Genomic DNA, 25,080 nt, shown 5'->3' on the forward strand with positions numbered 1-25,080 from the left:
AGAATGCCCCATTTCACAAGTTCTCAAAAACATATTGTGAAAATAGCAGATCTACAAGCTCACAGTGCCTCATTGTGAGCTTGTAGATCGACTATTTTCAAATGGCCGAAATATAGGGCTGAAGTGGTTACTGTTAATGTTTTGCAATAATAATCAAAATCTAAAGTTTTCAAATAATTATAGTGGAGTAAAGGTACAATATTTGCCTCTAAGATGTGGAGTGAAAGTAAAAGTACTGAAAATTGGAAATACTACAGTAAAGTAAAAATACCTAAAAACTGTACTTAAGTACTTGAGTAAATGTACTTACTTTACACCACTGAACCTGGGGCCCCTGCTGGGAAACAGATGCTACAAAATATAGGCTATTTGTGTAGGGGCTGAATTAATTTTATTTAAAATATTTATTGGCGAATAATTAATTGTGGCCTACTGTTAGAGCATATGGGTAATAATGGACCTGTGCATATTTATGAGTGTTTGTTTGTTTGTTTGTTGTTAGTTTTTTCAACTTGAAGGACATTTATGCCAAAATGTACACAACAGTGCAGAAGACACTAGCAAGCAATTATATTTGACTAAATGAGGATTTCATTATTGTTTGTTTAAGCAACAGTTAGTAAAACCACACCATTTGCAGGGTAACATCCAGCAGATTGTGACAGGTTCATTGCCCACATCCACGACACAGAGACATGTGAGATAGGCCTACTCTTTATATGAAGACAAATAAATCACACCCAGTGTGAAACATGAGTTTGATGAGTTTATTTCATTGAGCTATTTTATGAACTAAAGGAACAAGTGTAAATCACCGTCCATTCATGTGAACAGGCCGCTTGAAGAAAATCATAGCAAGAGGTGCAGGCAGTGGGGCCAGATGCAATCCAAAGTGTTTGGAAAAGTGATCTGTCACTGTCATAGCTGCAGTGGTGGAAAGTAACTAAGTACATTTACTCAAGTACTGTACTTAAGTACAGTCTTTTAGGTATTTTTACTTTACTGGCGTATTTCCAATTTTCAGTACTTTTACTTCTACTCCACTAGGCCTACATCTCAGAGGCAAATATTGTACTTTTACTCCACTACAATTATTTGAAAACTTTACTTTATGCGACGCATTGTGAGCTTGTAGATCTGCTATTTTCAAAAACGTTTATTCATTTGAAAACTTGAGACGTTTCTACTTCTGGTACTTAAAGTAAATTGTGTTTTCGGTTTTACAAAACCATGTAGTAGAATATGTTTTCTTCATGTTTGAACCTTAAAGTACCTGTTCATTTGTGTTCAGACACACAATGAGAGCCAGATAACATCAGTACTATGACGTTAGTCATTATAGTATAGTCAGTAATATGACATCTGTATTATGACATCAGTCATCTCCATATTACGGCATAAACCACTGTGTCAATGTCTGCATCGTGTTTGTGCCTCCTTTAGACATGGTATGATCTCTCCTGCCCTGGGACATCTTCTCTCTCAGCCTCTGTCTATATCTCTTCACTCCACCACTCCCACATTCCACCCAAGGTGAGTTTGTGTTTGGGCTGTTAGCTTTTTGAAAGTCTGACATTATTACCTGCCTGTGCTGACTGTTTTTGGAAGAAACTTTGTTTAGTTTAATAAAGACCTCGGGATGAACCTGCCTGCCTCGAGTCGTCCTGCATTTGGGTCCTACTCAGTGCTCAGTAGACACAAACAGACAGATATCTGAGATGGATAGATGTGTGTCCAATAGGGCTAAGGACAAGAACCGCATGACCGCAGGTATGTGATGCATATCACAAGGTTGAGCTCATTGCCGTAATTTTTAAAAAACTTTTCTTTTCTTTTGTTTTTGTGCATTTATATTTATTTACATTGATATGGTGTGTGGTATAAAATCAAAGCATACAATAAATATAATAATTGTGTTGGTAATATCATCACTGTTCATTCTGGAAGAGTGTCGGAAAGTGACGTCACTTTCAGTTCAGCATGAGGGGGAGGGACTACGGAGGAGTACTTGATATCATCAGAATTTTTTAATTGAATATACAGTATATGTCACAGTATGTTTGGAAAACCAGTCTGAAAAAGGTGCACTCGTTTTCACCGACGGAGGCGCACCGTCTGAAGGTGATTTGAGCCACGAGAGGCACCGCTGACCGAGCTTAGGTGAGCGAGTCGCCGTGCCGAGCGTTGCAAAGTCACCTTCAGCCGACTCAGCGCTGTCCGAGTTATGATCCGGGACAGGGACAGAATCATAAATCATCTTCCCCTAGTCTCTGTACCTCTGAGACATCATTTATTTTTTTGACGTGGGGGAAACTTTGAACTTTGAGCATGTGAACCGGTCTTGGATGGTATTGTATATCTTGTTGGGGGGATGACGTTGATGTCAGGCAGAAAAACCTAGTATTTACATATTTTATCTTTATATTTTTCTCCGTTTTCTTCATAGATAAATGAATGCCCTACCTTTGAACTGATTTGTGGATAACTGGGAGGAAAGGGTTTTCTTTTTCCTTTTATTTTTGAGTGAGAGTGTGATAGGGAGGGTGTAGGGAGAGGGAGATGGTGGAGGGAGGGAGAGGGAGGAGAGAAGCTTAGACCACACAAGTCCTGGTATTTGTGTGATGGGGTGGAATAAAGGGGGGGCATACGTAAGTCCGACATCCCATTTCTCCGACTACGTGGCATCCGCGTGCGGTTAGGGTTAGGGTTCGGGTTTGGTATAGGGTTAGTATTGGAAACGTACATTATCATTATCAGTGGTCATTGGAAGCTTGTTCTTCAATTCCATAAGTACCTCAAGTTTAACTAGCTACTACAGAAGATGATCATTGACATTGTCCACAGACTCTCTCAAGAGGCACATGCATGAAATACAGTCCTTTCTGAAGTTCTGGATGAGTAGTGAGGCAGAATACCCAGAGCTTACAGTAAATGCAAAGTGTGTGTTACCTTTTGCAACTGTGTATCTCTTTGAGAGTAGTTCTTATTTCGACTGTTTTCTCTTGAGTTGCACAGTGTGTCTGTGCAACTCAAGAGAAAACAGTCGTCCCAAGGTTGATTCTTAGTCAGGGTTGGTGGTTCGCAATCAGTTGATTATTTTGTATTTGTTGCAGTCAAGAGATGTCAAATCTCTGAAACAGAAGAGTTTGAAAGAACATTTAAAAGCTGTGTGATCAAGATACAACTGGTTCTATCTCACGTGCTGCCATTCTGTTGTTCTCAGACAGAGAACGGGTTATTGCTGCATGTGTTTGGGTCCAGCCAGTTTTCAGGTTCTTCACCCTGGTCACGTTTTCATCATTTTGCTCCAGACCCGTGTTCGTTCTCTGTTGCTTGATCTCCTTCGCGTCTTCATGCTTCTGCTCTGCAGAAGAGAGTAGCTTTTGAGACAACGCCTCTTTTTCTCTAATCAGTTGGAGTTTCTCCTCTTCCCATTTGTTCCTCATTTCCCTCCTCTCTTCCTTGAGTAATACAATCACCTGGTAGTTCCTTTTCTCCTCTGCTTCCACTTCCTCCAACCTCTTTTGCATTTTCAGGAGGTTGAGCTCTGTGGTCTTCCTCTCTTCCTCCATGGTTGTCCTCGCTTCCTCCATAGCTTTAATCGTCTCTTCCAGCTTCAGGTTCTTGGTCTCTACAGCCTTCCGCTCTTCCTCTGCATCTTTAGCCTTCTCTTCCATTTGCAGGATAGCGTCCTGTGTTGTCTTCATCTCGTTCCTTATGTCTTCACCCTTCTGTTCTGTGGATTGTAACTGCTTTAACAAAGCCTCCTTTTCTCTAGTCAGTTGGAGTCTCTTTCGTCTGTCTGCCAACACTTCCTTTTCTCTCTCTCGTCTCTCCTCCACCCATCTGGTCTTCTCCTCCATCCTCCCTTGCTCCATGTCTTTAATCTTCTCTTCTTGTGAGAGGAGCCTTTCCATTAGTTTTTTTGCCTCCGCCCACTCATTCTTCTCCTTGGTGAAGGTCTGGTTCATTTCCTCCACAGTGGCCTTCAGGAGGTTCATGTTCTTTTCTCTCTTATGAATGTAGTAACCAATCGTAAGTGCTGATGCCGCCAAGGCAACACCGCTGACGACTTTCAGGTCAAACATAATTGTAAGTACGTTTCTGTTATGATTCAGCTATGATTCAGCTATCAGTACAGTTCGAATGTTACTAATGACTCAATGCAAGGTGCAAACCTACAGTGGTTCAATGCAGTGCTGACACAATTATTTATAGCCCTTACTCTCCCAAGTGGATCTGTCACAGCTGCACACTAATTGGAACAGAGTATTTTAACGTATTCTATATATACCAGGCTCCTCTGGTGTCAACGCAATGACACGGAAATGACAGGCAGGCTGATATATCAAGCCAAATATGGACATGTCTGATGCCCACGCAAATTGGCATGTCACATACCTATATATGGAGGTAAATCAATCGTTACATCACAAGTTTTGGAATTATGTCCAAATATGGACCCACCTGTCACATTACTGACGTCATACACCTAAATGGTTCCGGTTGTGTTTGACGGCCACATTTTGGGCAGTCTAAGCCATATTGACTTCTATTATAAAGAAAAATACTTTTAAAAAACAATGTAATACAAGTTTAAGATTTCAGTATATGTAGAACATAATTATGTGAACATAGATTTGTGGCATTCTAAGTTAGCCAACTGAAAGTGTGCACAACAAATGTGACTATGATTGGTCCAGCGGTTTGTGAGATTAGCTCTGGAAAGTCACACAGACTGACACACAGATGGACACATTTTAGAGCTATGCCGTGAAAAAAAGGAGGATTATGTTTTTTGCCCAGCTATGAGTTTGTCTGTCCGTGGCTAATGTCGCAAACCACTAGACCGATCAGCATCAAATGTCTTGTGCACACTGCCAGTAGGTCAAATTTTTTTCAACTCTGTCAGCAATAACTATTTTTTTCATGGAATGGTAGGCTACTGAAAGGGGGGCCAGCAATCTATAACAGTTTGTCCCCCATATATGTATGTCCTCCCATAAGTATGTTTCACTGTATGTATGTTCCCCATGTATGGCTGCCTGTATGTCCCCCATATATAGGCCTACACGTATGTCCCCAATATGATGTACGTGGGACATAATTACAATTTGTTTATTTATTTTTTATTTATTTATTCTCAACATACTGAATAGGCTACCTGTTAAACAGTACGTTTCATCTCGTACATGATGAGACGATAACAGGATAGGTGGGCACCAAGGAAGAATGGGCACCTCAGTGTTCAATTGGCTATTTTTTCCAAAATGTAAAAATATTTAATATTTAGCCTATCCTGTATCCCATTGGTTCTCAACCTCTTCAGGCTGCGACCCCCCAAAATAATCATATTTAAACTGGGGACCCTCCCACCCTGACAAGCACTTGGAAATGTAGGAATTGAGACATTACATTTAGTTTGACACTGTTCCACAGATAACTATTATGAAAATAGCAGATCTACAAGCTCACAACACTTCATGTTGGGGGGCGTTGTGAACTTGTAAGATTGGGTATTTTGGCTATTTATTTTTTATCTCTTTCTTATATTATTTGCCAATTTGGCCAATGTTTGACCAGTGTTTATAGAATAGTTTGATGATTACTTTAACTAGGTAGTGTAGGTATTAAAAAAAGCTCTTAAACGTCCTTAAATTGTCACTTCACTGTCATCTAGGCCTAGGGACCCCCCAAAACACAGGTTGAGAAGAGAACCACTACTGTATCCACCGAGACCACAAGGAATGTTAGGAAAGTGCCCCATCTTGTGACAAAGCAGAGACTACACATGTGCTACATGTTCCAGATCAGCAGATAAACCTTGTTTATTTGACAGTTTCAACGAATAACTACATTCTACAAGTGTGTAATAGAAGCACTAAAGGGAATAGCAGTGGTGGCCATTTTGTGGTTCCATTTTTTAAAGCCCATTCTTTTAAAACAGTCAAATCATTTATATAAATATTTTGGAAATCTCTCTGGGGGAAATGAATGGGCTCTTTTTCAGTGGAACCACAAAATGGCCACAGTAATTGCAGTGTGTCATATTTATAGCTGCATATTGTCCAGCCACTGATGCATATACCTTTTCCTTCATTTAGTAGGCATCTCACGTACTATCTAGTAGCTGCTAAGGTTTTGGAAATATTAAAAAGCATGGCTGTAAAAAGTAAGTACAATTTTGAGGTCTGTTTTACTTTCCTGGAGTATTTCCAAATTTGGATATGCTATTTGACATTCTGCATAATAAGTACTTTCTACTTTTGGTTCTTTAAGTACATTTTGATGCCAATACTTTTGTACTTTTACTCAAGTAATTTTGTAATACCGGAATTTTACTTGTAACAGAGTATTTCTAAATTCCAGTATTGATACTTTTACTTAAGTAAGAAATGTTTTTAAGTAATCTGGCATACTAAATAAATAGCATTAGTATGTACGTACACACCTCCTCCACCAGGGGGCGAACGGCAGCAATTCCCAACCATGTCTCTGGATCCTTGCCGAGCATCAGGGTTGCCATGTCCGCTTATTATAGGTGACTTTGACTTTTCTGTAAAGTGGCTTGCTCTTTTCAATGTAAACAGTATGTATATAGGTTTAAAATGCCTAGTCACTAGGCCGACAAGCCCAAATTAGAGAAGCAACTGGGGCACTAATAGGCCCACTTCTTTTGGGCTTGTTTTCCTAGACCTGGCTGCTTATTTCTTTCGCAGAATCTGGCAACACTGGCACGAAAAAACAACGACGGTTGGTTGACCCGGAACTCGTTCCACTTCGAATCCTCGTGTTTACGTTCCGTCAACAAACAGGGCTGAACAACAAAAGAACCGGGGTCTGCGTCCCAAAAATGTCCATTAAACGAGGCAAACTGTGCAAAATCGAGTCTTTCAGGTCGTCGGTGAACGAGCAAGTGACGTCGGTGGGAGAGGAGATCCTCCGGGGTCTGGAGAAACAGTTGAAATGCGACGACGACGCGTCCGGGCTGAAGAAGCTGGTGAGGCGGCTGGTGGGCGAGCGGCTGGCCGCGGCGGTGGACTTCATCTGCGGCCTCTTCCAGAGGGAGGTGGAGGAGTACGAGAGCGTGCTGGACCACCAGAGCAAGCTGCTGGACATGGTGTTCAACCCCCCACACAACAAGCTGCACGCAACAGGTTTGTGTGGGGTCCAGTCCAGGCATAGCTCTGGTTCAGAGCGTTAGTGAGTTCCCTCTAACGCTCTGGAAGACCCCTCGCTCTGCGCATGTACAAGGAATTCCACTGTCCTGCCAGCGTTCAACTATAGTGAAAATAAACAAAACCATTTCGCTACTCACCGAAGCAAAGGCTGTTTTGTGTTGTTGAAAGTCTATTCTCGGAATGCGCAAGCCTCTCAGCACCCCACCTACTCTGTAAAATACACTTTTTGGGCAGAAAATAAAATATGTCAGCGAAACTGAAATTATTCGTATTTACTCCACAGTGCCCTCTACATTTTGGTTAATGGTAAGTTCAAATCCCCCAGATCGGTAGAGGCACTGTGGAGTAAATACAAATAATGTCCGTCTCGCTGACATATTTTATTTTCTGCCCAAAAAGTGTATTTTACAGAGTAGGTGGGGTGCTGAGAGGCTTGCGCATTCCGAGAATAGACTTTCAACAACACAAAACAGCCTTTGCTTCGGTGATTAGCGAAATGGTTTTGTTTATTTTCACTATAGTTGAACGCTGGCAGGACAGTGGAATTCCTTGTACATGCGCAGAGCGAGGGGTCTTCCAGAGCGTTAGAGGGAACTCACTAACGCTCTGAACCAGAGCTAGTCCAGGCAGGGACTCTCTGGGTTCCTTCAGAGCAGTGGTTCTCAAACTTTTTCATGTCAAGGACCCCCAAATTGACACTTATTAGCCCGCGGACCCCCATTTCAAAAGATATGCCCAGGGACTCACATAAGAGAAGATTTTTTTTACGGCTCTAGCAGTGATTCTCAACCATTTTAATTTCAAGGACCCCCGGTTTGACATGCATTAGGGCTACAGACCCCCATTTAATGGCATTTCTATCACTTGGACCGCAATTTATATTGTACAATCTATGTCAATTCATGTCCATTTGGTTCCATTTGTACACTCTCAGAGTTACAGACCCATAAGGGTCCATTTGGTGCCTAATCAATCATTTAGCTGGGGACCTCCTGGAACTCACTCAAGGACCCCCGGGGTCCCTGGACCCCACTTTGAGAATCAATGCTTCAGAGGGTTCCAAATGGACCCTTACAGGGTACTACAATATTTGTAGTAATATTCAAAATCTATAAAGTAATTAGTAACTAAAGTTTTCATATAATTGTAGTGGAGTAAAAGTACAATATTTGGATCTGAGATGTAGTGTAGTAGAAGTTGGATGTACTCAAGTAAAGTTCAAATACCTCAACATTTTACTTGCGTATAGTAGGCTACTTAAGTAAATGTACGTATTTACTTTCCATCACTGTACCAAAGCAAACTGCTGGACATGATGTTTATCTCACCAACATGGCAGCTGTACGGATATATAGCTTGAATTATCCTCTTTCTAACTGCAGTTAGATTTATTTCATAAAATTCCACCGTAGACATGAGCTACTTTCTGTCAATAAATTCCGGGCAGGTGATTATTTTCCTAAGTGTCAGTCAGAGTTTGAAAGCGCTCGTTTTCAATAACTCAAAGTCCTGCTGCCTCCTGCATTATGTTCAATTTCTAAACAGGTGGTATGCAGGACCATTGAGGGATTTCCCAATGAGCGCGTAACAGTTAGAAACACAAATTTCTTGACAGAAAGTAACCCATAGTAACCCAAACAAAAACCTTGCAGATAGAAAGAGGATAATCCAAGCTTTCCGTACAGCTGCCATGTTGGTGAATTTAACGTTGTTTAATACAATCAGATAGGACTTTTCTGTTTGGATGTATGGGCTGTCAAGGGTTGGTACTACAACTCTAGATTCCAAATATAAAAAATAGGTTCAACCAATTAAAACCCTACCGAGTTGTAGATAACTGTACTTATTGGACCGCTTTTGTCCCATCTACAACAAATCTCTTTGCCAAAAACAGCCGATCTACAAGCTCGCAGCATGTCGCCATGGACAGGTTGTGAGTTTGTAGATCAGCTATGTTTTTTGGCCAATGTTACCCCCCAGAACAGGGATGCTGGGTTCAAATGGTTAACCCGCACAACAGACTACTACTTGCACCTCTACACAGAATCATTTGAACAAGACCAAAATGATTAGAACACTGAAATGAATGGTAATTCCCACCACTAATAGTGAGTAGTAAAAGCAGGGGTTGTCATTAAAAAGACCCGGTTTGACTGTGAATGGAGTGTGAATCACCTAAGCTGTCAGCTCATGTGGCGCAGGAGATTTTTTTTTTGGCCCAAGAGTTGACTTGAAGGCTGACGTGAATAGTTGCTCAACTAAGCCATCAGCTGACTTTCTAAGCCAGGAGCTTGACTATGTGGCCTTTCTGAATTAATGTAATGCTCAATTTATACTGTCACATAACCCTATTGACAAGAGTTATTTGACAACAAAAACAGTTTTGGCAATTTATACAAATACATTATGTTGTTGTTGTTTTTCAGCTGTTTTACAATACATTTTGTTAACTTAATAAGAAAGAAGGAAATAAATAAAGACTTAGATTTGTAACGGAAAAAAACGAGATGATAAAGAAAATAGATGATATAAAAATGTAAACAAACGCATCGTTACAGAATAAATCAGTGACGTTACCTCCTCTCTCCCCCTCCTTGATCTCCCACTTCTCCCTGTGTGTAAAGAGATTTGCCCAGAACAACAGGAGAGGACCCCCAGTCTGGTCCAGGAGGAACCAATGCCTCCACGGATTAAAGACAAACAGGACAAGCTACTTCAAAGACCAGAGGCGGCTGCTGGGTCAACGTTGACATTACTAGATGGGGCAACGCTCCCCATCGAGAAGTGGGGCGACACTCTCTCAGGTAAAACAAAAAACAAACAATCACTGTCTGTAGGGTATTAGTATTAACCTTAAAACATGAATAGGCGCACAATACATATAAGCGTACAATACATGTCCCAGACATCACAATATGGTTTGGCCACAAAATATAACTTGTCTGAAATCCGCATCTTTAATGTATTCATAATCTGATATTAACCACTCCATTATCAGTACATTAATTAAAATAGTATTTAGTTTTACTGGTAGTCAAATCTCAAGTCAATATTCTGAAGCTTATTGCAAAGGGTTATGCAAATATACTAAACCCGGGGTCACCAACATGTTCGTACATGGACAGACGTGTCCGTGGCAAGACCTTTCCATGACGCTGGCGATTTTGAGAAACAAATTATGATTTTTCTTTTTCATTATTTGTTTCTCAAAATCGAAAAATTGCCACGGACATGAATGATTTTTGATACTGAGAAACAAATTAGAAAAATATAGAGTATACATTTCTTTCATTATCATGGAAATAAAAATGTCTTCTCTAAATATTCACAATCGAATATGTGCCGAATGTGTATTAATTCATTTGGTAAAGTGTCGGGATGATATATTACTTTCTAGTCATTAAGTAGCCCGCACCAACATTAAAACACCTGTCAATTGTGTGTCCCATACTGTATGTGCTCACTGAAGGAAGTGGAGAGAATGAGGTCCGTTTTAATCTTGTGACGTGGGAAAGTGGAGATATTTTACTAAATGCACGTGTTCTGCCTTTGCATTTCAAATGGATATTAAACTAGAGGACAATAGCTAATCCCAAGTTAAGTTGGGTGAGTTCTATGGCTGATGTAGGCTATGCTTTACATAAATGTACTGTCGCTGGCTATTGTTGCACACAGTAATATGTATTATTGTCTCCGCCAGGCCGAAAGGCATGGCGAGAGAGTATGTTTTCCACCCCGTCCGTCCGTCCGTGTGTGTGTGTCCCCGTCCTGTCTGTGTGTTACCAGCTAATCTCCGGCACCGTTGGCCCGGTCGCTCCGAAACTGTGCACACACACTCCCTGGATGCCAATTCAGAACCTCTGCCCCCATTTTTTCACATGGGCCTGTTATAGCGCCACCAGGAGGCCGATATGTGCAAAATCCATTTTTTCCCATTACTCCTACAGCTTTTAACTAAACGTCATGCAAATCGGTACACAGTATCTCTATAGTCATGTGATCAACCCGGATCTGTTAAATTTCCCATATTCCATCCTCATCGGCTAAGGTTTGCTTCCAAAATTTGCAGGATTGGTCCGGTTTGAACAAAATGCCTCAAATCATGAACGCAGCTTGCCATTTCCATAAAATTGCACACACACATTCCCATTAGGCCGAGGAAGAAATGCCACTTGAACATTTTCAAATCAGCCTCATGGTGGCGCTATAACTGGCCGATTTGCATTTTCAACTATAACTGCACCGATCTGCGTGAAACTTTGCACGCACACTCCCTAGAGGCCAAGGAAAAACATCTGGACTGCATTTTTTACAGCGCCACCAGAAGGCTGACTTATGTAAAATACGTTTTTGGAGATTATTCCTTCAGATTCTGTCCAAAAAACACGCAAATTGGTACACTGCATCTCCATAGTCATGTGATTCTGATGGATCTGTCCGATATTTCATATTCCATCCTATTTGGCTTACAGTGGCTTCCAAAGTTTGCAGGATTGGTCCGTTTTGAACAAAATGCCTCAAATCATGAACGCAGCTTGCGATTTCCGTGAAATTTCACAAACACATTCCCACTAGGCCAAGGAAGAAATGCCACCCTTTTTCACAATGGCCTGTTATAGCGCCACCAGCAGGTCTAATATAGCAAAACACATTTTTGGAACAAAATGCCTCAAATCATGAATGCAGTGTCTGATTGCCGTGAACGACCTAAGAATAAATGGCACCCTTTTCACATTGGCCTATTATAGCGCCACCAGGAGGCCACAATAACGTACCTGACCTGGCGGAGACCTGTGCTCCGAGGAGCACTTTTTCTAGTTATCGTTGCTGCTGCTCAATGTCGATTATGGAATTCAGCGTGACTGCTTGCTCTTTATTGTCGAGAGAGAGAGAGAAATAGACAGACAGAGAAATAGACCAAGAGAGAGGGGAGAGAGAGAGATAGACAGAAGACAAAGGGAGAGAGAGAAATGGACAGAGAGAAGAGGGAGAGATAGAGAGAACACAGAGAGAAAAAGAGGGGAGGAGCAGACGGTAACTTTATGCAACTAATGATTATTTTCATAATAGATTAATTGGCCGATTATCGAAACGATTAATTGGATTATAGATCTTATAAAATCGTATTATAGATCTCATAAAATCGGATTTTAGATTTTATAGCTATTATCTTATCTTATGATAAATGCAAGAAATCTCTGTACGTCTGTAGTTCATGTATCTTGACAACCTCTGACTGACCGACTTCAAACTCAAACTTTTATATAAGACAATATACTGTAAATGGTACCTTTTCTCTTCTTACTGCATGATTTGTTAAAAAAAAATATATATATATATCCCAGGCTTAACACATTCACCGGCAAAAATGTTTTAAACCCAAGATAACGTGATCTGAAGATTGACTGCTCCATTCACTTCACTTGTGACTGATATATGCCCATATATGGAGATCTGTGTGTCTGTCAGTCCTTGTCCCTTTTATGGCCATATATGGAGATCTCTGTATTTGTCAATCCTTGTCCCTTTTATGGCCATATATGGAGATCTCTGTATTTGTCAGTCCTCCTCCCTTTTCTTCACATAAATGGAGATCCCTGATGTCATCAGTATATGCCAAATTGCCCATATATGGGCATTCTGATATAACTATTCATAGGGGTAGGCAATTCGGCAAAAATATATCAAGATTTTTGTTGAGGAAAAATCAAGATCCACAATAAATGTTTGATGTTGTCTTTTAGGATTATCATTATTTTATTATGTTTATTAATAAAATATATGATGAATCATTATGTATTATGATTATAATAATAATATTATTATACGTTTGTGTGTGTGTGTGTTTTGACAGATTTCTTTTATGACAAAGACCGGAAGAAATAAATCTCTCCGGACATCGGTTGACAAGGCAGTTCATTAATTATCACAGTAAATCAGGCACATTTCAAATCCTCTGCTTTGCAAGCTCTCTCTCTCTCGCACGCGCGCTCTATCTCACTCTTTCTTTCTCTCTCTCTCTTAACAGTGTGTGTGTGTGGTACGATGATGTCACGCGCATAGCCTCTATTGATGGAGAATGACCAACTCTGCACTCCTGAGCTGCACAATACAAATCTTAACACTTTAAATATGTGGGGAAGTTAAAATCTAAAAATAGATCTTTGTGATGCGTTGGTGTTGACATGCATTTATTCATTGTTGGGAAATTCCCCACACCGTGACATCCCTAGTGCTCTGCCAAGGACCCCCAAATTGATAAGTATTTGGCCATGGACCACCATCTGATAATGCTTTGTGCCAGGGACCCCCAGAAGAGAAGTGTGTCACTTCGTGTCGCGCTGTGAGCTTGTACATCAATGTTTGAATAGCCAACATATAAATGGATAAAGTGGTTAAAATAATTGTGATGCTACATTAACAATGTTTGCTGGACAAACATGAAAGCCATGCAGCCTAACAATATAGGACCAAAACATATTTTTATATATTTTTTATATATATAATTATGATTTTGACATAATTGAGCAGTCCTAGTATTCAGCGTTGCCGGGGTTATTGGATGGGCAAAATAGGCATAAAGTACTTGGAGGCCCGTCTATGAAGTCAGTGTTGTGACATCAGTACCCTTTGTCAGAGTTCTTGGAGGCCAGTCCATGATGTCATTGTGCTGATGAAATAGGCACAATGTACTTGGTGGGCAGTCTATGACGTCACTATTCATATTGTTATTTTTTTTTACTTCTAGACTTCCTGCCACTGCCTGTGTGTAAACAGGTTTCGCCTGAACATCTGGAGAGGAGACCCAGTCTGGTCAAGGAGGAACCAAAGCCTCTACAGATTAAAGAGAAACAGGTGGAGCTACTTCAAAGACCAGAGGTAGCTGATGCATCGATTATGACAATAGCAGTGAAAAGCGAAGATGATGGTGAAAACGGAAAAACGGAGCCTCTAGCCAGCACCTCAACTGAACACATGAAAACACAAGCTGATGTAGAGGACTATGGAACATCACAGTCAACTAATGATGACCAGTTCCTCTCTTCGCCTGGTTCTGAATATGACAATGACGACAGTGATGAGTGGGAGAACACCGGGTTAGAAGGCTATAGAGCATCACAACCAGCTAGTGATTCTGAATCTGACAATGAACAAAGTGATGATTTAGATCAGACCAGGGAGGCTCAGTCAGCTTTAAATACATTGGAATCACTCAAGACACAGAGTGTGGAAGGACAAACATCATCTTCGAGTAACAAGCTGTCCCAGGACCTGAAATCAGCAAAACAAAGTACGTCCATGAAAAGAAAGAGGAAAACAGCTGAAAAATCCTTCAGTTGTACAGTTTGTGGCAAAGTGTTTAATCGCAGTGGAAATCTGAAGATACACATGAGGACTCATACTGGGGAAAAACCCTTTAATTGTGCAGTTTGTGGCACTGGGTTTAATCACAGTGGAAATCTGAAGATACATATGAGAGTACATACAGGCGAAAAACCATTTTCTTGTACAGTTTGTGGTAAAGCGTGTGGTAATAAGGGAGATCTGACAAGACACATGCGGATTCACACAGGCGAAAAGCCGTTCAGTTGTACACTTTGTAACAAAAGCTTTAAACAAAGTGGACAACTAAAGATACACATGAGAGTACATACAGGCGAGAAACCGTTTACTTGTGCAGTTTGTGGTAAAGGCTGTGGTGATAAGGGAGATCTGATAAGACACATGAGGATTCACACAGGTGAGAAGCCCTTCACTTGTACAGTTTGTGGTAAAAGTTTTAACAGAAATATAACTCTGAAGACACACTTAATCATTCATACGGGAGAGAAGAACTTTAGTTGTACAATTTGTAACAAAAGCTTTGGTGGGAATAGAGAATTGAAACGACACATGATGACACACACAGGGGAGAAACCGTATACTTGTGCAACTTGTAAGAAAAGTTTTAATCAAAGTGGAAGTCTAAAGAAGCACATGAGAATACACACAGGGGAAAAACCCTTTAGTTGTACTATTTGTGACAAACGTTTTATCCAAAATGAACATCTTAAGATACACATTAGATCCCATACGGAGGATAAAACCAGGGTTGCTGAGCTCAGTGTTGACACAACACCTGCAAAGTAAGAAAAGGCGTTCACCAATTAAACAGCACATGCACAATTTCAGAAATGGCTGCATATTGTCAAACACCAGCATTGAGAAAACACATGCACCCATTTGAAAAATGTGTCCTACATGGCATTTTAAATCCAGCGCAGTGCATCCGGCTTTGTAGATCGTCGATGCGAACACAATTGGCCGTGTTCGGGGGCGTGATCTAAGTCACTGCACATACAAGCTGGGGAGTCTACAGTCCGCAGGAAGTGTTAGGGCGGGAGTAGTAGGACTCTGTCCTCCCGGTGGGGGCTCCTTACTGGCAGTTGAGTCAACAGCAGTGACAACACACATAAATGAGTGTGGGGAGGAATCAGTTGGCATAACGACAAAAAAAACAATCGACAAAACACAAGCAAATTTAGAACTCATGCACCAGTCTAACAACACATGCTACGTATAAAGAGAGAGAGAGAAAAAAGCATGTGTAGATCTGCTAAGTATAAACCAGTGTTCAACCACCCTTACAATTCAAAATATGTTGAGTTTGAAGATGAGTTAATTCAGACAACATTAAGACATTTTTCTTTCCCCAAAATGTTCTGAAATGCTACATAATATACCGTTTGTTGTCAATGTGGCCTTTTTATTTGTTTGTCAATTTGCAGCACATTGGGCTCATCTGATCTCACACAAAAGGAATGTATAGTTATTCTAATCTAGTATGATAATAAAAAAATATTGATACTAAAGCAGTGGACAATCTAAACCACTGACTTAATGACAATGTGTGTTATTTCTTTGTTTCTTTTTACTTTCTGTATGAAAACAATGTGTTAACTAGCTTACTGGACTTAATAATCAGATTTGCTTTCATACCAGTGAAATCTGTTTCTTCATTTGCCTCATGATTTGATTCCGAGTCACCTGTTAATAATTTGATTCTGCAATACCTCTTGATGCATCTCAGTTTTCTATATAGTTCTACATTACTGCTAATGGTTACTTTTCCATCAGATAATCAAATACTTATTAACTTATTTTTTTTACTAAGTGCTTTTAAGTGATGTGTTTATAATCACGCAAACATAAATGTCCTAACATGAAATTACATTTTGTAAATCTAAATAAATGGTATATGCCTAGCCTACCTATTGTGAAAATGTCCTCAAAACCAACATAAATCCTTATGCACTGCATTACAGAATCAGAATCAGCTTTATTGTCACATCACAGCCTTGCAGAAGTAAAGAAGTAAGTGAAATTTGTTTTCGTGCGTAGTTCCCATCGTGTTATTTCGAGAAAAAAAAGGAAGGGAAGAAGATGGGGCGGGGGGGGGGCAAGGGGGAAAGGAGATCAATCAAAGAAAACAAACAAATGATCTACATATTTACACATAGTACCTGAGATAAGATATAAGGTGCGTGAGCATAGCAGCAGATGTATACTGTGCATGATATACTTATGAACGTTACAAGTGTTCTGCCTGTATACAAACACATTCACATAGCAGCTTTGAGGACACGTTAGTGGATCTTCTTGTAGATCTATGTGTAAACTCGTACACAACCACCCTTACAAATGGAAATCATGTGTTTATTCAGCAGAAGCACTCCAAAAGGTGGACATCGTCTTTCTCACATGAAATCTGACAGAACTATGACATTGAAGGGACATGTACTCCAGCGGTCATGCTGAGACTCCATAATACAATACTCTGCATTCTGTGTTTATGTTATGGAAGATAGTATTTTTTTTCCTCCAAAAATCGCCGGTGAGGCAGCGACCGCTTTAAAATTCTGAAAACGCCTGTGTGTGTGTTTTGTCTACCCTTTTGACTTTTGAGTATAGACATAACTCTGGTCTCTTCTTAAATGTAACCCTTGAATATGTATTGTCTAAGAGTCGGATTTACCCTGTGTATTACTGAAACAAATCATGTATGTGAAGCTCACATATGTTGTGCTGCTGGGGCCTGTATTTATCAAGCTTCCTCAGAGTAGTGGCTCCTGAAGTTAAAGCTGTAATCCTTAACTTTACCCCCAGGATTCAAACCACCCGGATGCCCAACGTGAATGGCAACATTTCTACTGTTATAAAGGTATATCTACTATTATAAAGGTATTTCTACTATTATAAAGGTATTTCTATTGTTATAAAGCTTGTCTGAGTGGAAGCTAAACTGCCTTTCGTCTTTGATGCAATACCTCTTGTCAGCCAGCAGGTGTCCTACCTGACCACAGGATGTACATTTCTCACTGGAAGAGAATGAAAATGAGGTCTGCTTATTATAAGCGACTTTAGGCTTATTCTTTCTGTAAAGTTGCTTGTAAATATTGGTAGTTGCGGTTGCTTTTTTTGGGATGGGGGGGGGGGGGGGGCTTGTTTCTAAAGTGTGGTTGATTCTTTGGGCTTGTTGTTTAAACCAGTGTTCATGTCAAGGCTCCCCATTATTATATTCTGTATAATTTCTGAGAAACAACTGCTATCTTCCTCTGGTATATCTGATCTGACTCCCAATGTTCTGACAATGAATTAACAAAAACAAACGGACGGACGGATGGATGGACTCCCATGAGTGAACACAATCCCTCGCCTTTGGCTGTTCTGGCCTCCTGGCGAGGATAACAGATTTTGTAAGGCCTTTCACGGTGATTATATAAGTGTATTCATAATCGTTCTCATGTTGAAAAATGGTTCATACGTGTGTGTGTGTGTGTGTGTGTGTGTGTGTGTGTGTGTGTGTGTGCACGTGCGTGCATGGATGAATGTAATGTAATGCTCATTGTAAAGTACTTGCCAAATTATTGATATTTCTGAATGAAAACAGTGAAAGGGAACTTTATGTAAGAACATGTCAACATGGAATTGAAGCTCAATCAAATAACCCTGAACATTGCTCAGGCCTATTTGCCACCATTTTCTTGTTAAACAGTCGAGTTATACCAGTATATACCAGTTTTTAGGTCAGATATACAGTACTTCAGTGGTTGAGTTGCAATGTTGAGGACATCACAAGGTAATTCTCACCTCCAAGGATCTCCCCAAACTGAAGGTGAGCACTGACAGAATTTGACAGGTTAATTTAGATTTGATGTTCACAAAGAATAGATATTTCGAGGTCATTGTGGCATCTGAGGTGCAAACTATCTTGTGCATCCTCCGATGCACATGGAGTTGTAAGCTGTTGTAAACAAAGTAGGCTACATTGTGCATCCGGCAGTATCCTGGAACTTAATTCACCTGACCATTTCTTTTAATATTTAGGATGGGTTAAAATGTAACTCTTAAGTTGACTTTGGGAACTCGGCTCATCATGCCTCCGTTCTCCAGGCCAAAGTAGACCTTCTCAGCCATGTCCACGAACAGCCCAGTCTCCACCACACCTGGGATCATCTTGATTGCCATGTTGACCTCTCTCCAGTTCTGCGCACGCTCAAACTTCCAGTCCAGGATGAAGTTGCTGTTGTCGGTGACGACTGGTCCTGCCTTACTGACAGACATTCTTAGGTTGACCACCCCTCCGAAGCGCGTAGCGATGGTTCTGGAGATGGGCACGTAAGCCATGGGAATTACTTCAATGGGAATCCCTTTCTTCCACTGTTGGCCCAGAGTCTTGGAATCCTTCCTGAAGTCAGCGATAACGATGAAATGTTTAGCACAGCCAGCCACTATTTTCTCTTGTGTCAGGCAGCCCCCTCCCCCTTTGATCAATGTGAGATCCGAGTCCACCTCATCTGTCCCGTCAATGGCCACATCCAGCTCCGGGTGTCTATCCAGATCAGACAGGGTGAGGCTATGATTGAGAATCAGCTGACGGGCCTGGAAGGAGGTCGGGATACAAACAATGTTGAGTTTCTCCAGACGAACCCTCTCAGCTAATCTGTCCACAGCATAGACGATGGTTGAGCCACTGCCTACTCCAACAACTTGGTTGTTCTGGACATGATTATCCACTGCCGCATACGCAGCAATTTTTTTTGCCTCCTCGGCCATGATATGATCACTGCTTTGTCTTTATCAGCAGCAGGTGTTTCCGGCCCCAGAGATTTGGGCAGAACTGCCTAACACTGCAACAAAGCATGTAAATGCAAAGTTGTAACAAACACTCCTTTGCGTTTATTTATATCTCCAAACTTACAGCTGCGAGCTGATTGGACATATATTTTGTTCACGTCATGGTTGCTATAGTAGCAGAAATCAAACAGCCCGCTATAAATCCGCAAATCGCGCGTGGCCGCATGTTTGTCTCCATTGGCTTATTGGTTGAAACACGTGCTACGTCACTTTATGCCCATACAGTAGAACAGGGGTTCTACTCTTGCCTGTCAATAATCGCCTCTGTTCCGCCCCCACCCTCCATTTAGAATTTTGAAGAATTTTCTGCAAAACACACTTTTTGCTCCTCCTCCTGCAGATTTTGTCCTGATCTCACAAAAATCGGCACACATGATCTCTCGACCCATGCGATAAACATATGTAGCCTAAGTGGAATTTTGATAGTCCATACCGTTCGTCCGTAATAGGCTTCCAAAATTAGTGGGATGAGCCTTTTTACCAAAAAATGCCAAAAATCACGAAAGAAACAGCCAATCCATCCCACATTTGAATCACATGTTGAGGGTGGTAGAATCAACGCAGCGCCAGAAGCAATTCCATTTCACCGCACATGAGAAAAATGTTACCGTTTGTTGCAAAAATAAGATTTTTGAGGATCAATCCCCACCGAATTACTTACACATGATCTCAGTGGTGATGTGACAAGAAATCTTGTAAAATGAGTGGGAGAGGCCTATTTCCTAAAAACAAAACGTTGTATTTCATGAACACAGGATCCATTCAGCACCAAATTTGAATCACATGTTGCTCGGCCTCAACTCGAGCGTCTCCCGACGGATTCCTCAGGTCCCGACGGGCATCGGTATGATCGAGGCAACCACACTTGCAATTCTCAGAATTGCACCATTCTAGTTGTTTTTTTGTTCTCAGCGCAGTATGTTTTTAATTGTTTAAAACGGGTGCGCCGCAGTTTTGGAAACTGGAAGCTGAACGCTTTGCACTCGCGCCAGAGTCTCGAGATGGCTCTAGATCTGTAGAGGAGTCACAAGCGAAAGCCACCTGGAACAAGCGAAAGCCACACAAGTCGCAGTCTGATCAACTGGTCGCCTGGGCCCGAATACACCCGATGACCCCAGGTTACATCACTGGTGATGTGTTCAGCTGCATCAGAAGATGTAAGGCCTACTTCAGCCGATTGTTGATAGTTAGCTATTTGCATAGCTGTTTTGATTTATATTATTCCTTTCTTATCCCTTATATATAATTATACTACTATTTCACCTTTCAATCTTAAATGTATTTATTTAATTGTTATCTTATCACACTTATCTATGCATAGTTGCCTACAGTATAATGCTGCCACCAACTGTATTGTGTCTTCGTATTGAACCTTGAAAGGGTGCTGTAGGTTTTTGGATCAGCACAAACTGTTTTGTTTGCTCAATTGATTACTGCCAATGATTACCAGAGGAAAATGACAAACTGACCATTGGGCATTTTGCAAATGCATGTGGACCCTTTCCTATCATTTGAAAGTCAACTACGGTATAAAGTACATGCCATAAAGGATATACTGAACACTGAAGGCTTACTGTGTATCCTAGATGGCAGTTAAACAATATTAATATGCTGCTTTCCAATAAGCTGTTGCAGCACATTGCAGTGCTTTTTATTTTTTAATATATATATAGGCCTAGCCTACATGTATATTTTAAAACATTTTCCCATGGACCACCTGCATGATTATGTCATGGACCACAAGTGGTCCGTGGACCACTGGTTGAGAAACAGTGGAGTGGAACACACTTGTGTAAATCATTGAGCCGTCATTGTCCTTGTAAATGTGCATGTTGGCCTTTGAATGTTCTAATGTGCTGTTCAATGAAGAACAACATGCATGTGATAACGCAAAGCTGTCTCCTTTTCTTATGGACACATACTCTGAACTTAGTGAATGCTGAAGGTAAGAATACATTCTCATTTACAGAGCAGATTAGATCAGGAGTTGAGGGCTTTATGTTTTTCTCTTTTCTGTTTCTCTTTTTCTTTGTGTTAATTTGGACAGAACATTTTTGATTTAGTTTTAGTCACATTTTAGTCATTTGAAATGTTTTAGTTTTAGTCTATAGTCTTTAGTTGACTAAATATCATACGATTTTAGTCAGTTGATTTAGTCAACTAAAGTTTATGTTGGCAGGCCTTGATGGCGCCACTGCCTTCGGCCTGGCAGAGACAACAATAATGCCTAGAAAAGTGCGTTCCAGCAAGGATTTTGATTGTACGACCTACGGTTCAATAGTTAAAGGCCAAAGCGTGAAGTGGCCTGTTAATACTGCCTCCATTTAGGGTGGAGTGTGTGTGCAAAGTTTCACGGCAATCAAACGCTGTGTCCATGATTTGTGGCATTTTGTGAAAGATGGGCCCCTCTCACAAAATTATGTTTTCTTTTTCTTATGAATATTTTTTTTATAGTAGTAGTTCTGCCAAGGTTGCATGGTCGGAAGACAATTCATTTCAATTAATTCCATCAATTTCCTAATTTAGTCATAGTCCAGACCATGTACATGGACTACATACTGAACACTCAGGTAGCAGTTTATGAAGGTATAGCCTACAACACAAACTCATCTAAATCATCACCATGATGGTCATGTGTAAATACAAAAAAAGTGCACATATTTACATTTCTTATGTAAATATTACTGTGAATGTCATGATGTTCCAGAGGGAAGAATTAGAGTCAATAGTCATACAGCATGCTCCAGAGAAGTATAGCATAGTTGACACACCTGAAGTCATATGCATATGGATTGTCAATAAAGAGGACATGGGCTAGATAGGACAGTTTGCACTTTGACTTTGGTACTGTACTGTAAGTAGGCTATATATTGATGCCAATACTTCATTACATCACATGTTTAATACAGAACTGTAACCATTTATAAGCTGCAAGCTTCTGCTACATCTGCTATTTTTGAAAGCTTCTGGGGGTCCCTGGCACAAAACCTTTTCAGATGTGGGGGTCCGCGGCCAATGCATATCAATTTGGGGGTCCTTGACTTGAAAAAGTTTGAGAACCACTGACTTAAACCACTACCACTGTTACATGGTGCTCATGAGTAGAGGTCACAGTACTGTCAATATAAAATGTTCCATGTACTGTAGGGTTAGTTAACCCCTTAAATTAAAACATGTACTTACTTGACTGGAGTCCCCCAGGACTCTGTACTAGGTCCGCTTCTTTTTTCCCCTCTACACCAAAACTCTTCACTGAAAAAAATAAACGATCTGCAAGCTCACAAAGTATTGCAAAGCGACACATTGTGAGCTTGTAGATCTGCTTTCACCAAATGTTAACCCTAGAACAGGGTAACTAGGGTTCATGTGGTTAAATGTATTATGTCAAATATATGTGTTAAATGTTTGTTTTGCACTTCATCAACTGACGCTCCTGGGGGTATATGAGAGAAAGTGGAAAATGTAAAAATAAAAATCAGTTATGTTTAATGATAAGCCATTGACAACATTTGTGTGAACCTGCTGATATTACAGTTTAAACCAAATAAAATGTTTTCTTTTGCACAGTATTTGAACATAATGACTTACTAGAATATTTTGGCCACTGATTAAAAATAAATTTGCTCTAGTGGCATTAATTGCAACTCTTTAACTCAGTTTCTTTATAATGTTATATTTTTTGGGGTTATCATTCATACATAGCATATTGTAATAAATGCGGTTTTCTATCGTTTCTACACAATGGTAGATAATGTCAGACCTTGGAATAAGCAGGACAACAAGGATGTACAAACAGAGCGATTTTTATTAATTCATACTCTATGAAGTTATATAACAATACAGTGCTGGAAACCCCTAATAATAAAACCATTTACTACAGTACTTAAAATACAGTGCTTTTATCTGTGCACCAATGTTATGCAACAATACTCGATTGCTTGCATGGGTACTTAACTCGCCAGGCGGCGGGCCCCTCCCCCGGGGTCTGAGCTTGTGCCACCGTCCAACTCCCCGGGGAGATACTGGCTGGACGACGGGAACGTGCGGACAGGATTCAGTCAGTCCTTGTGCTGGACACTCGCACTGTTGCAGATCGGCGGAGTAGTGTGCCGTACACTCACTAAAAGTTCCCCCTAACTAACTACAGGAGACCGTGGTTATAGTCTCCCCTCCTGCTACCAACAATATAGCTAGCTCCCCCTCGCTAGCTGCCGGTTCACAAGACGTGTTGCTCCGATGCGTGTCCAAGTCCGACTGACTCTTTTATAGTGTCTGTGTTCACACCGCACCTGAAATCAATGCAGTCAATCACTGCGTCTGTTCATCAATGTCACTCCATGAGTCTGTGCTCTGCCACACCCATCGCAAAATATCATCTGCTAGCTGTGGTTTTCTCTTGTCAGCTAAGGGACCACCTGTTCTAGATCATGGCTCTGAAGGCGAACGAGATTGCTGCACCCAGCGCCAGTCCCAGGGACAGGAAGAAGATCATCATGGCTCCTGCTGTCTCTGCCTCATAATGTGCAACCTTCCTTGGTGCAAAGCACAAGCACAGGCTTTCCATGTATCCATTGGAGAAAGCAAAGAAGATCATGAAGAGGATGTACCAGGAGTCATGGCCAAACCACACAGGAAGGTAGTGACGAGGCTGCACGTTACACAGCATGAACAGAGGTATGAAGACCACCCGCACACCCACCAGAATGGGCAGCCAGATGATACTGTCTGCACCTGGCCACATGCAGACTGCCCCCAGGCTCTTCCCAACGGTGTCCATCACGTTGAAGAGCAGGAAACATGAGACGGGGATGAAGTAGGTGTCCCAGGCTCCTCCCTCAGCTATCGTGGACTTGGCGGCCACTGTGACGGCCGGGAACATTCCGATGGTAATGGTGAAGTTGAAAGTCAAAGACATGGCAATTACCCAGATCTGTTTCAAGATGGCAAAAACAGAAACAACTCGTTTGTCCTCCTCTTCAGTCAGACTGAACGCAACAATTGACTTCCCCTGATCAGAGGATGTCCTGGGTCTGTTATTCTCCATGTAGTATTGGAAAAACTCTATGCTGGGCAGTGTGAGGTAGGAGAGGTTAGCCAGTAGGATGACAACGCAGGCTGTGAGGAAGTAGCCAAAGGCACTGTCCTGCAGAGCTGAGCCAGTGGCCAGAGCACAGATCATGGAGACGGCAGCCACGATGCCGGCCAGCCCTTGCCCCATCACGATGGGTGTGGTGTAGGACACAGGCAGCAACCCTGCCAGTCCATACAGGCTGCCCTGGAAAATGGCAACGAAGGAGTTGATGCAGATGACTTTGACGATGGTGAGACAGAAGAAGGGAAAAGGTGCCATCTCTACCTTCACCAGCACGGCGGTCAACAGGAAGATCACCAGGATGACCGTCATACTCCCAGCGATACGCAGCTTCTGTGGAATCCTCTGGTGGATGAAGGAGTTGAGGCAGGTGAAGATGAGCAGGGGTACCATGGTACACAGTGTCATCACATTGCTGAAGCTTGATTGCAGAGCGTTCTGTGTGTACCTGCCCGCCACAGTCCCATTGACTGCGCCGATGCCATTGATGGGCGGGTACTTCAACCTACTGGTGAAGTACATTGTTGCTGAAGTGAAAAAATTCCATGGCAAAACAGTTCCCAGACCCAAGATGAAGAAAATGATCCAGACTCCATGATATTTGTCGCTCGGTGCGTTGGTGGCCGCCAT

The 25,080-nt window shown here is 41.3% G+C and overlaps 3 protein-coding genes across 3 annotated transcripts; 1 reads left to right on the top strand and 2 right to left on the bottom strand.

Annotated features, from left to right (window-relative positions):
• The first annotated feature begins 6,808 nt into the window (after positions 1-6,808).
• LOC311038827 (uncharacterized protein) lies at positions 6,809-16,450 on the top strand. Its single transcript, XM_084048433.1, has 3 exons — positions 6,809-7,157; positions 9,806-9,985; positions 13,930-16,450. Exons 1-3 carry the CDS (start codon positions 6,854-6,856, stop codon positions 15,309-15,311), a joined length of 1,866 nt encoding a protein of 621 aa, XP_083904559.1. The 5' UTR covers positions 6,809-6,853; the 3' UTR covers positions 15,312-16,450.
• A 2,104-nt stretch (positions 16,451-18,554) lies between these two features.
• Positions 18,555-19,286, bottom strand: LOC311038550 (ribose-5-phosphate isomerase-like; the record flags this gene model as incomplete). Its single annotated transcript, XM_084048123.1, has 1 exon — positions 18,555-19,286. Exon 1 carries the CDS (start codon positions 19,275-19,277, stop codon positions 18,555-18,557), a length of 723 nt encoding a protein of 240 aa, XP_083904249.1. The 5' UTR covers positions 19,278-19,286.
• Positions 19,287-23,778: 4,492 nt separating this feature from the next.
• Positions 23,779-25,080, bottom strand: LOC311038746 (equilibrative nucleoside transporter 1-like; the record flags this gene model as incomplete). The annotated part of the gene is made up of 1 exon (XM_084048337.1): positions 23,779-25,080. The coding sequence occupies one exon, from the start codon at positions 25,078-25,080 to the stop codon at positions 23,779-23,781; it is 1,302 nt and encodes a 433-aa protein (XP_083904463.1).

Source organism: Gymnoscopelus microlampas (assembly GCF_963454915.1).
Source record: "Gymnoscopelus microlampas genome assembly, chromosome: 22".
Classification (NCBI taxonomy): Eukaryota; Metazoa; Chordata; class Actinopteri; order Myctophiformes; family Myctophidae; genus Gymnoscopelus; species Gymnoscopelus microlampas.

Bases quoted from the DNA above. Each gene is read 5' to 3' on its own strand.
- LOC311038827 (XM_084048433.1), top strand. From the start codon at position 6,854: ATGTCCATTAAACGAGGCAAACTGTGCAAAATCGAGTCTTTCAGGTCG. The intron at 7,158-9,805 runs GTTTGTGTGGGG...CTGTGTGTAAAG, and splicing joins CAACAAGCTGCACGCAACAG to AGATTTGCCCAGAACAACAG. The intron at 9,986-13,929 runs GTAAAACAAAAA...TTTTACTTCTAG, and splicing joins GTGGGGCGACACTCTCTCAG to ACTTCCTGCCACTGCCTGTG.